Genomic DNA, 12899 nt, shown 5'->3' with positions numbered 1-12899 from the left:
ATGTCACCCCGGATGTCACCACTGAACTTGAGGTGAACCAAAGTCAATCAGGCTTTTTATAGATATTGGCATTTTGAATGAGGTTTTAATTTCTTTCAATTAAACTAAAATTTCAGTTTAAAGGTGTATGCGTGTGTTGGGAAAAGATAAAACTCGATATTCAACGCACTTCAACGTCACCATCTAGCATCTATTCACCCGGACTCACTGAGCCTGACATTGCCCCTGCCCTGGATACATGTTTAACATGCATTCACATCATTGCTGACTTGAAGTATGCTGGATGGGAGAGTATTAAACTTGTTGATCTCACAGTCTCACGCAAATCATAACCTTTAATAAACTATGTTACTTCAAAGCATGTGATACATGTACGTCAAATACAATACTATTAAATACATACACAGGTTTGGTTCAAGAAATCATTCAGTAATAATTTTACCATCCTGTAAAAGTACTTCAACCTTTCTAGAAGACATATACCATCGTATTTTCTTACATAAGCTGCAACCTACCCATAAGTCTGACTGAAAATTGCACGACAAAACTGTACTGTTTTTTCTCGCTAAAAAGAAAAATATTTTTCTTTCTCTGTAAACATGGTATGGTTCCTCTTATTTCATTACAGAGAAATATCTCACAATCAATATCTACACCTTCATTCATGACCCCAACAAAAATATTACACCTAAACACCCAACCCAGCAAACACAAAAATGCTTTAAAAACGTTATAAATGTGTTATACACACATTTTGGTTTTGGTCAAAACGTTTTAATAACATGCAGCGTATTTGGGGGGCTTTAGAAGCGCCCCCCGGGTCAAAGTAAGGCGGCAAATCTGAAGGGGTGGCGGAAGAAGAAGGGGCGGCACAAACAGGGGCGGCAAAAACGAAGGGGGCGGCAAAACGAATTAGCAAAGAAAAAAAGGGCGGAAAAAAGTTAAAAACCATAAAAAAATTGTAAAAAGGATGCTTTTAGGGCGCTAGCGCCTAAAATCCTTTTTTTTTTTTTTTTCTCTTCATTTTTCAAGCGACCGTGAAAAAAATTGGGTCAACCTTTTCGGGCTGTTAAGGAAGGGGCGGCAAAATTGTTTCTTCTTCAGCCCCCCGGGGTTGGGGCGGCCACGGTACGCCACTGAATAATGTTTAAATGTTGGGTTATATAAAGGTCATGAAAACATTTTTACCTTTTATATAAAAAATACTACAACAACATTTTTAAAATGTCAACAAAATGTTATTGTACAATATTTTTGCAAACATTTTTAGAATGTTTTACATGCATGTATTCTGAATACTATTAACACATTTTTGATAACCTGGCCTTTATATAACCCAACATTTAAACATTTTCTGTAAAACGTTTTGTGTTTGCTGGAAATATGAAAATACATCATAAAAACAGGCAGGAAAACTTTTCTAACTTTGGGAAACATTTTTTTTGTTCTGTGTGCTCAATTTGCTTTCAGAACACTCGCATTCATAATAATATGAATTATATCAAAATATACAAATAACTGTTCAGCAGTAGTAAAAATACACCGGCCTAACATGTAAATGGCAATGGTAATTGTTATCGACATTCTCTTTCATTAATATAAATAAATCTTCAACTCTAAAACATCTCCACCTGCATGTGAGTCAGTAATGCAAACACCTACAATAAATGCTACACAGTCAGTATGACATGGACTGAAATAAGAAAATAGAATCAATTTTAAGTTAAGGAATCAGATATTAACGCTTGCACTTCTGAATATGAGGAATGTCCTTCTGATATCAAATAATTTTCATTTTTTGAAATTCGCGATTTAATACAAATTTTATGACAAATTATTAAAATTTGATTTTTTTAAAATAAATATAACAGTCCTCAAAGTAAACTTTATAAATCTAATGATATGTACTGACAGTGTATGTAGCTGGGAGGAAAAGCTGATGATCAAAAGTGAAAATTTTGACCTTTCATATTGAAGATAAACATTTTCCCCAAATTTCAAAAGACCTAAATTTTTTGTGTGTTTTGGGGGGGAAAATCCATATCTTCAATATGAAAGGTCAAAATTTTCAATTGATTGTCGGCTTTCCATCCCAGCTACATACACTTTAAGTACATATCATTAGATTTATAAAGTTTAATCCGAGGACTATAAAATATCTAAAATATCAATTTATAATAATTTGTCATAAACTGAGTATTATATTGCCAATTTCAAAAATACAAATTATTTGATATCAGAAGAACATTCTTCATATTCAGAATACAATACAATAAATGTCTGATGTGCTCTCACGTCCCACAAAAAATACTGTCCAAACGTTGCTAGCAGAGCCCTTAATGATGCTGAAAATTCCGGGTGTAAAATAAAATGAAACACAAAATATCCACACAGGTCCATAACCAGGGGGTTACAGGGCTGCAACAAATACCCAAATCTTAATTAAAATATGCTTAGAATAATTGTAAAAGAAAACTTTCCTATATGTTAAAAAAACATCAAATAGCTGCTGGACATTTTCAAATGGCATTGATAAGCAAAACATTTCCCTCAAAGAAGGTCCACATTTTGCAAACCCACAACCCTTGCAAAAAATATCTTGGCTTTGGGTTTTTTAATAGAATTGTGACTATGATATTCCTTTTGAGTTAAAGCATCAAGGTACTAACATTACCAACTCATATATATATATATAAAGTATACAACTACTTAAATATTGTCTTTAGAATTATAAAAAAATAATGTTTTCATGGTAAGGTATCCGAGAGCACTTCCTTGGTTGTTTTAGTCAGTCTATCGGGAAAACTGATATCAAATTTGATGACAAGTTCTCCCCGTCTGGCTGGTGTTTTGGGATGCGGTAGACCCTCTCCTGATATCCTCTTCTCTGTATTCGGTTTGATGATGTCTGTCATTGGTACTTTTAATTTACGACCATCGATTGTTGGTACGGTGAGAGAAGTTCCACATAGAGCCTGGAGAAAATAAGCAAAAAAACAAAGAAAGGTAAGAATTAGAAACAGGTATTTATCATGTTTATAAGCACATATAAGACTCATCACATGAAAACATAGTAGTAGTTTTGGAAACTGATATTTAAAGATAATAAAGAAGATATAATAAAAATTATCAGAATCTTCATAATCATGTATCTCCACTTTATTTTCTTGTGTGATTAATTGCCTTCCTGTATAATGTACATTCCAGAGGGAAAACCCCAGAAGTTTCAAGATTCAAATATTGCTAGTGTTCACTCAAAGCACTGATGTACACATGCAAATGCTTACAGACGCATAGATGCATGCATGAAACCAGTGGAATAGCTAGTCTTGGGGGGAACCATGCCAAATTTTCATCTAAATTTGTCAATTTTCATCCCATTTTTAGTCATTTTAATGAACACTTCAGAAAATGGTATAGATTAGAATTGTGATATGTAAGATGATCATATATGTTTTTCACTATTGTTTTTTTTATAATTTATTTATTTATCTATTAAATTTTCTTTTACATATTTATTGAAGAATTATTATTAATCAATTTAAATTTGTTTGATTGTAAAGAAGGTTATTTTCAAGATACAAAATCATTTTTTTATAATTTGGATATCTTTGCAGTGTTGCAATTTGTGATTTTTAGAATACCTGTACATTCTATTTCATAGGCTAAGCTAGAGTCATTTTGCTATGTACTTCCCACAGACCCAAGTGTGTGCCCCGTATGTACCACGATTAAAGAAACAAACAAACAAACATTTTCTTTAAACATTTCCTAAATAGTCAATTATGCCATATGAATCATGCGACATATTTAACAAATTACATACAAATCCCACCCAGGTTTAGATTTAGCATTGACCTTGCCTACCTATATTTACATAAATATAACTCTATTGTTACCAATCTTTGGTGTAGAACGACCTGCCCAAGCTAGCACAATTGAAAAAATCTAACTCCATTGTTCAAATGAAAACTAGCGTTACTAGTGATCGAGTGCGTAAGGTAACAACTATAGCAATATGTCTACATATATTTGTAAATTTGGAATCTGGCTAGACTGCACTGTAGCATAATAGCTCATAATCACACGTAATGCAATAAGTTATGTTACCATTTCCTAGACTTAATTTAAATGCAAACACATGTGCTATATGTATTCCTTTTGTATTCATAATGCTGGAAATTCAATAACCGCTATTAATACAAAATCCGAACATAGATCCAATTCAACAAGTTTATATTTTAAAATATTTTGAAAGTTAACAATTTTGCATATTTACATAATTTAAATAATAAGTTTTCATTTTGATTAATTATGCAAATGAAAAACATTGTAAACACATGTACTACCATCAATTTTAATACACACTAATAGAAAACCCTAACATATCAATCCAATTCAACAAACTTATCTAATTTTAAAATATTTTGAAAGTTCACACTCTTTGCATATTCATATAATTAGTAAGTTTATAAATGCAAATGAAAAACATTTTTATATATGGTAACATTGTCAAAGTACTTATGTGGGGTAAATGGAATAATTTCCAATAATAAGGGACAGTTGAGTTAAACCTGCTTTATACAAGGGATTTGCCACAACAAAATTATATTTTTAGTATTTAAAAAAAGTTGCCTTTAAAAGGGTCAGGACCACAGTTTGATTGTTATTTTATAGATCATGTTACATAAAAACAAGAGCGGTTATGACAGGTGCTAGGTGACAACTAGTCAGGATGTTCAAAAATAGATATACATGTATAAAAGCATGCACTGACAGTATGGAATAAGTTCAATGAAGGCCCTACATTTTTATTTTACTTATTGTTTTACAAAGACTTGCATCAGCAACTCAGTAGCTGCCAGTCTTAGTGACTGCCATGGCTCAAGTGGATATAAACTTCACATTGATTAATAATATTTGATCACTTTGTAGCCTGGGCTGTTCGTTATTCCATCTTAATACGATGACGATGTCGCCTGATATCTAAAGATCAGCAGGGAGGAGCAAGAAGTCATCTGATACAGAACACTGTATGTAGACATACTCATAAAACAGCTGAAGATCTTGTCTGCCTGGCCCGGGCCGGCCGGTCGTCTAAATCAATCAAGATTTAAAGCTGCCATTAACATGTTTCATCAAAGATATTAAAAGAGCTTAAAAGGGCGGTAATGCATATGCATAATGATAATGAATCTCAAAACATGGGATGAGTGGCTGAATGAATAGTGCCAAGAATATGCAAACGACACTGTATATACCTTGCGCTACGGGTAAGCGCCACCCTCTTTTCCCATTCCTGACGCCCCCATTTGAAGTTACAGAGAATTTTGGTTAAATTTTCCTCCACAGAAATATCCTAAAATTTGAGCCCCAAGCACTTAATTTTGAGAGATTTTCGCCAACAAGGTCCCATTTAAGTTTCGGAGACTCAAATGTCCTCAAATCCATTCCATGGCCCAATTTATTTTAAACTGATGAGCATCACACCTAAATTTTATTTAGGTAACCCCCTCCCTGGGCACATCACTGTAAAATGGTTCATGGAATGCAACGCTGTGATTAGTTCAAAACTTCATATATCCATCTACCCTGATGTACATGTATATGCAGCGATTGCAGCTGACAGCATGATGCAATGCACTTGTAGCCCGACTACCTCAGGCTGCTACTCTGTAATATTTGTTAATTGTTGAGAGCAGAATTCCGCAACCTATAACAAACACAAACAGCAGCCCTGGCTATTGCATCCTTTACTGTACAGACATAGGAGGGTGGTACTAGAGACAAGATAAAAGAAATGTGTACTAGACATGTAGCCAGCCAGGTCGTTGGAAGTTCACACCTTAATGAAATTCTTCATGATACAAGTCTCCACAAGTTCATTAAAGCAATGCTAATTTGAAAATCTTTAAATACAATAAATCCCAATTTACTAAGCATGGTAAGCATGTACTCAACTTACTTTAGAAGTAGTTAGAAGTAATGTTAATATATTCTTTCATACAATAAATCCCAATACTTAACATGCTAAGCCTGTGCTTTGAAGTAGTCCTACCGATACCTTGTATCCAAAATTTTCAAGTTTTCAAAGTTTGCTTTTTTGCCTATCACTTTTATAACTTGCCTATTTTGGTGTGCATGAAATTAACTTAATTGGTGTGCTATCTTGTGATGTCTCTCTCTTGCTCGGTACTAAAAACTCTCATACAGGGCTCAAATAGAGATGTTTCACATACTTATGTCTATTATGTGGGACCTGAGAGCACATCAGACACACCAAATTGCATTTTGAATATGAGGAATGTCCTTCTTATAATTATGATTTTTTGAATTTTGTGATATAATACAAATTTTATGGTAAATTATTAAAAAATTACATTTTTGACATTTTGACAGCCCTTGAAGTAAACTTTTAAAATCTAATGATATGTACTTCAAATGTATGTAGCTGGGATGAAAAGGCGTCCATCATTTGAAAATTTTGACCTTTTGTATTGAAGATATACATCCCCCCAAGACCTAAAAATTAATAAAAATGTAGGCCTGTATCTTCAATGGGAAGGTCAAAATTTTCACACGATGGACAGCTTTTCATCCCAGCTACATACACTTGAAGTACATTTCATTAGATTTATCAAGTTTACTACAAAGACTGTTAAATGTCAAAATTAACTTGGCTACACTACTATGACCATGAGGAAATATGTGACATTTTGAGAGCTCAAAATATGCAAAGTGTGTATAATTCAATCATAATATCTTCAGAAAAATGACCTTTTCAAAGTCAAAAAAGTAAAATAATTATATAGACAGAAGATGAAGAGGAAACTAAGAATTTACTTTCAATTGCCCAGAAACCTTATACTAATTTAAGGATAAGTTCAGGGAATAATAAATTATGTACATGGACAGTTTGGCTAAACAATGGAAATACAAGTTAATTCTATAAATTAAAATCATAATCAGAAATTAGCTTTAATTGATGGAGGTCTAACTTGTCTATTCTGTCATCTTATAAACACTTGGGTTCAATGATCATGTTAATCTGTTTAATCTGGGGGGATTTCCTATCAATTATAATTGCTGCCGATATTTGAACTGCAGTGTACTTTCAATTACACCAAGTAATAAATTAATGAGTGAAAAGATTATAATACAATAATAAATGAAATCTAATCAGTCTAATGCATTAATTGACACATTAACCAAAGTAATTTATCCTAGCTATTTATAGGAATTTTTAAAATAACTTGGATTACATGAAATGGGTCAGCATTAAGATATACGCTATTTATAGACGAGTTGACTTCTGACGTCAATGCCTGACAGTATGCGTACGCATCATCACAATTTCCATTGTTTTTTGCCTGGCAGTATGCGCGCTCATCATATTTTGTTCAGGGCTCGTGTTTTTAAAAAAACCACAGCACAATAAGGCCATTGAACAGTGTAGTGGTTGCATGGGATTCACTCAAGCATATCGATATACCAGTCCCTTGCCTTTGTTGACAAACATTGAGGTCAACTCATCTATATCTTATACATTTAAAGCACCCAGTAACATGCCCATGGGACTCAGCACCCCCCAGCACAGTTCACTGTAAAACGTTTAGAAAATATTTGCACATTTCACTGAAAAAAAACTTGTATTTTAGGCCCTTTACAATTGATTCTTAGTTTCCTGTTTCCTGCCCGTGTCCAAAGTAGAGAATTCCAAAATATTTAATTATTTTATTTATATTTTGGATTTTCCCGTTTAAAATAACTTTTAATGACTCACATTTGCTACTTTCTGACTTTGATCATATCAACTATAATGATGAATAAACAAAGAACATACTGTACCATTACTAATGTATAAAATCAAACATAGTTGTAAAATAATTAAATGCATGTTCCTTGTCAAAACGGGTTGATGTAGGTTGCAACCATTTGCTTTAAAATAAAGAAAATAATAGATAATTAATAATTAAAAGTCACCTCATCCCTTGTTTTCAACCATGAAACAGGAAACTAAGTATCAATTGTGAAGGGCCTTAGGTTAAAACATTGATTTACAAAATTACACATCTAAACCCTATAGCAAGCTATTATAAATCATGATTTTGACTTTTGATATATACATAGTTTTAGTGTTTATATAAATTCCCAATTTATACTCTTTATTTCATTGTTTTAATATGTGCCCCCTCCTGAAAGTGACTTGGGACTATGGACAAAATATGGTGCATCAATAATGTTTCCAAAAGGCGCTAAATCCATTAGCTGCCTTATGTCACATTTTCTGGTATATTTTTAACATTTTAAGTTTAAATGACATTTAACGATTGGAATGGATATGTTTGTAGCTCTAGTTTATTTTCTATCTATTTTCAAAATCATTTTGTCCCCCAAAATTCCACAATGCAAAATTTAAAAATGGCTGCCATTGGATTTAGCTCCTTTTGGAACAAAAAAAAATTGTTGATATTTATTACGGTATTTTCTTCTTCACTCGTGGGAGGTTAAAGAGCTTTGGAATTATTTTGGTAAAGATAACCAAAAAATTGTTATTACTATTCTAGTGGTACAATGACATTAGATTGGCAAGGTTACTGCTACTCTTAGGAATATCTTCAAATAAATTTTACACAAAACAGCCTTTGGAGTTAGCGCCTTTTGGAACAAAACTCAATCAATGTTTATGTTTAATGTAAATGCCCTAATTTGATGATTTAATATTCTTCTGTTCTGATGAGATCATCATCAGTTGACAGTACATCATCCCTCGGTTTCATCATGGTATATAAATGGTTATCCATAAAAAGCTTCTTACAATCTACGGATCAAATGAACAGGAAATAATTTGTAGAACATCGCCAAGTATAATTACGATGAGTAAACTGTAACATCATCCTGTGTATTAGTTATGGCATAGATAGTTAAACATTCCATGATGCATAGCCTTGTTTCATGTGATTTAAATAATTAACTTTGACATGTTTTGATGCTAACACATTTTCTCTTTAAAGGAAGGTGACCCGATATATGTGGAAAATTAAATTCTTTAAAACTTACATACAACATAAAATGTCGTCCGTTTCAAGCATTATTCATGCAAAAAGAACATATAAATGTTTCTTGAAAATGTGACTAATTCCTTATGAAATTGCTGACATTTATACAATGTGGTACTGGTAGTATATGCTTTTATTATTTAAATCATCATGATCATGTAATTGATATCAAATGAAAGACCCTAGTCATTAACATATTGAAATTAGACTTTCCAAATCGGTGTATTCCTGAAGATATCATAAAAAACTGTTGAATTAGACAAACATGTGTTAATACTGGAAATGTGCCCCAAAATATTTCATCATATTCATTGAAAGTTATGTATTTTGTCATTAGACATTAATTTTCACTGGTTTTGATATTTATCTCCATTGGTTTGGACATGGAATGTTCTGGAAATTCTAGAAGGGGCAATCATGATCATTCTTGTGGTTTCCATTACGTATGATTGTATACTAGCATTGTACAAATCAATAGAGATTAATATCAAAACAAGTGAAAATTAATGTCTAATGACAAAATACATAACTTTTAATGAATTTTTTTTTTCACAAAAATCACTGATTTAAATCACTGATTTTTCATTTCGTATGACCATTTTTGATAAATGTAAATTAATTTCTTCATAAATTGACTGTTTTACTTCATTCCTAATGCTTGATGTCATTTTATCTATTGCTAAAAATTCATCTCAAGGTGTAGAATTCCACAGGTTTTTTTTCCCATGATTTTACTCAATTTTTTCTTTGAAATTTTCACCTGCAAAAGCATGTGTCGATTTGTCTAAATACCTGACAAGATTCCACATAGGCCTATGTCCAGTATTCCACTGGTCTCTTTTGACTTTATCATGGGGTGTAGCAGTTCTTGTAAAAAAATCAATTTAAATAAAAAAATTCTACTTTAAATCAACATCCCAAAATATTTCATAATATTCATTAAAAGTAATGTATTTTGTCATTAGACATTAATTTTCACTTGTTTTGAATTTGATATTTATCTCCATTGGTTTGTTTGTTTGTTCCATGTGGAGACACGATTGGGTCCTGATGGGACCAGGCTCAAACAGAATGCTACATGGAATGTTCTGCCAGAAACTTCTGGGCAATCATGATCATTCTTTTGATTGGTTTCCATTACGTATGATTGTTTATTTGCATTTTCTAGAATTTCCAGAACATTCCATGAAAATTACAAAATAAATCTAAATTATTTGATATTAGAATGACATTCTTCCTATTCTGAATGCAATTTGATGTCTGGTGTACTCTCAGCTCTATAAAATATGTGAAAACATCGCTAAACATTAATATATGATCCCTTAAGAAAGCCAAGTTATAGATGAAAACAAGGAAGTTCAAATGATTCGTATACGAAATGGGTGTTTTGGCATATATGTACCACAATATGATGTACCAAAACCATACAAATTTCATTACTAAGGGACCATTCACAAACACTTTTAGAGGGCCTGATGCAAAAAGGGGGCCCTTAAAAGTTTTGACCCTAAGGAGGGCCCTTTAAAATGACCACAAATTTTCCTGGGAAAATTGAGTTTATAAATATGCTTTTCTATGGGTTGATCCATAATTTCCATGTCAAAAAGGTCCTGAAAATGTTGAGCTCTGTAAGGGGGGGGGGCTCTCCATCAGGCCCCCCTAACAAGTGTTTGTGAATAGTCCCTAAATAATCTTATTGACAAGTTCTTGATAGCTGGACACAGTGGACAGTTTGCTCATGGAGCATGGTGTCAATGTGGTCCACTATTTGGGACAGTATCAGATGTGGAAGAATTGGAAACTCTTACTAAAGGCATCACTAGACTCAAGGCATTAACTGCAGCAGTTGCATTGTCTTAGAACCAAATTTGAACCAAAATATATGCTTGTTAATCATTTGGTGGAGTAGAACTATATCTCATAGACACAATAATTTGTACAGAATCCGATTGTCCCTTATTAAAAGAAAAGCTGATTCGATTCATAAATAGCTGGACAAAAGATTCATTACTTTGCAAACAGGCCTCGAAATAAGCCACAATTTCTGAGTACCACTTGGGCCATTAATCTTGAATTTTTGGGGTCCTCATAATTTTTGCAGGCCCATAATCCATATCAAGCTATAGAAGTATGTACTTGACGCCTGGCCCTGATATAATCCACAAGCCATTGGGTCCTGCTCTTATAAGGGCCCTCACAAAATTGTGAGAGCCATGGGCCCTCTGACCCACCTTATTTCGAGCCCTGTTTGCACTGAGCAACTCATTTGTTTCTTACCTGTTTCAGTGTTATTTTTGCTTTGTAGACTAAATGTGATCCATCTCTATGGAAGGTAGGATGTGGCTTATTCTTGAGAGTAAACACAATATCAGCAGGGATGGTATTTGGTAATTGATCACCCTCTTTTGGAAATGTGATCTTTGTACCTTCCTTCCAACCAGGCTTCACATTAATGTCCAGTACTTTGTCCTCCGTTCTCGTCGTACGTCCATCTGGATTAAGAACCCTCCGTGAAATTTTCATCTTCTTTGTACATCCTTTGAAAATGTCTTCCAAAGATACTTTCAAGTCATGATGAACAGGCGCATCCTGTCGTTTCCGGCGATTTGCCTGCCGTGGCTGATGTCCGGGAAATCCTTGATGCGGTCCGGCATGACCGTTAGCAAATCCAGGCATGTAGTTAAAATCATCCTCAATGTCCATTGGTTCTGCACCGTGGAAGACATGATGTTGTCTCGGACCTGCACCACCACCAGAACCAGGTCTACCAAAATTAAAGAACATGCCATCGAATGGGTTACTGTTGCCAAAGAAAGTGGTAAATGTAGCATTTGGATCGCCATGATACTGCCATGTGAAATTTGGTTGCCCGCCCGGGTGACCTCCTGCTCCAGGAGCTTGCCCTTTCAATCCAGCTTCACCGAATTTATCAAAAATATCTCGCTTTTTCTTATCGCTCAAAACTTCATAAGCCTCTGCAATTTCCTTAAATTTTTCCTCTGCTCCTGCTTCTTTGTTTTTGTCAGGATGGAATTTCAGTGCTAGTTTACGGTACGCTTTTTTGAGTTCATCTTCTGTGGCACTGCGGCTCACGCCTAGTACCTTGTAGTAGTCCTTTCCCATGGTCATGCCTTGCTAAAAAAATGCTGTCCTGCTGTCACTCGAAAACAAAAAATGAATTGGTATAGAAGTACTATTATATAAATAGTACTGGTTCAATAACTTTGGATTGTGCAGAATTTCAGTTGAGCTGCATTCACCTTGTACACTGTGGCTATATGTAATGGGATGTAATGCTTCACGAAGTAACTACCATAGGCAAAATCAGTGCTCGGTCATCAGTAAAGCTTGTTCCCGCTTCAGTACTGTGTGTGTGTGTAGATTCCAAAAGTGCTGTAACTTATATGAAGTTCTCAGATCAACTGGTTCATAAATCTGACAAAACTGGTCACTATGATCGCTTTATAAATGCTTCACAATTGGTCAATCCGACAATAATAATCCATGATTCATGGAAGCCAGCAAATGACTGACATCCCGTGTGTGAAAGTGATGTTGCCAGTCTACCAAGAAATGCCAATGCCACCACGTTCAGTGAGCCAGTATGCCAATGCCCGGCTGAAGTGACTAATGAAAGCTATCTAATTTCAAAGTGTTGACGTCACTTTACAAAGTTACATGTACATTACCACCAAGAAATCACAGTCTATGGTGCAGGTGTATTGATAATTAGGGAGTGTCCCAAAATACTCCATTCAGAGGCCCTCGCGCGCGTCAAACCCAGTCCAGTGACGTTTTCTCAGTTGAGGAGTACTATTTTAGGAACAAAATCAAATAACA

The 12899-nt window shown here is 34.0% G+C and overlaps 1 protein-coding gene across 1 annotated transcript; it reads right to left on the bottom strand.

Moving 5' to 3' along the window:
• Positions 1-2491: 2491 nt before the first annotated feature.
• On the bottom strand, positions 2492-12676 carry LOC140147847 (dnaJ homolog subfamily B member 4-like). The gene is made up of 2 exons (XM_072169615.1): positions 11337-12676; positions 2492-2975 (listed from the first exon to the last, which is right to left on the bottom strand). Exons 1-2 carry the CDS (start codon positions 12186-12188, stop codon positions 2748-2750), a joined length of 1080 nt encoding a protein of 359 aa, XP_072025716.1. The 5' UTR covers positions 12189-12676; the 3' UTR covers positions 2492-2747.
• Positions 12677-12899: the final 223 nt, after the last annotated feature.

This window comes from Amphiura filiformis, chromosome 1 (assembly GCF_039555335.1).
Source record: "Amphiura filiformis chromosome 1, Afil_fr2py, whole genome shotgun sequence".
Classification (NCBI taxonomy): domain Eukaryota; kingdom Metazoa; phylum Echinodermata; class Ophiuroidea; order Amphilepidida; family Amphiuridae; genus Amphiura; species Amphiura filiformis.
Note: the sequence above shows the minus strand (reverse complement) of the source record. Positions and strands in the feature narration are given on the sequence as shown.

Bases quoted from the DNA above. Each gene is read 5' to 3' on its own strand.
- LOC140147847 (XM_072169615.1), bottom strand. From the start codon at position 12,188: ATGACCATGGGAAAGGACTACTACAAGGTACTAGGCGTGAGCCGCAGT. The intron at 2,976-11,336 runs GTAAGAAACAAA...TATTTTCTCCAG, and splicing joins CAAAAATAACACTGAAACAG to GCTCTATGTGGAACTTCTCT.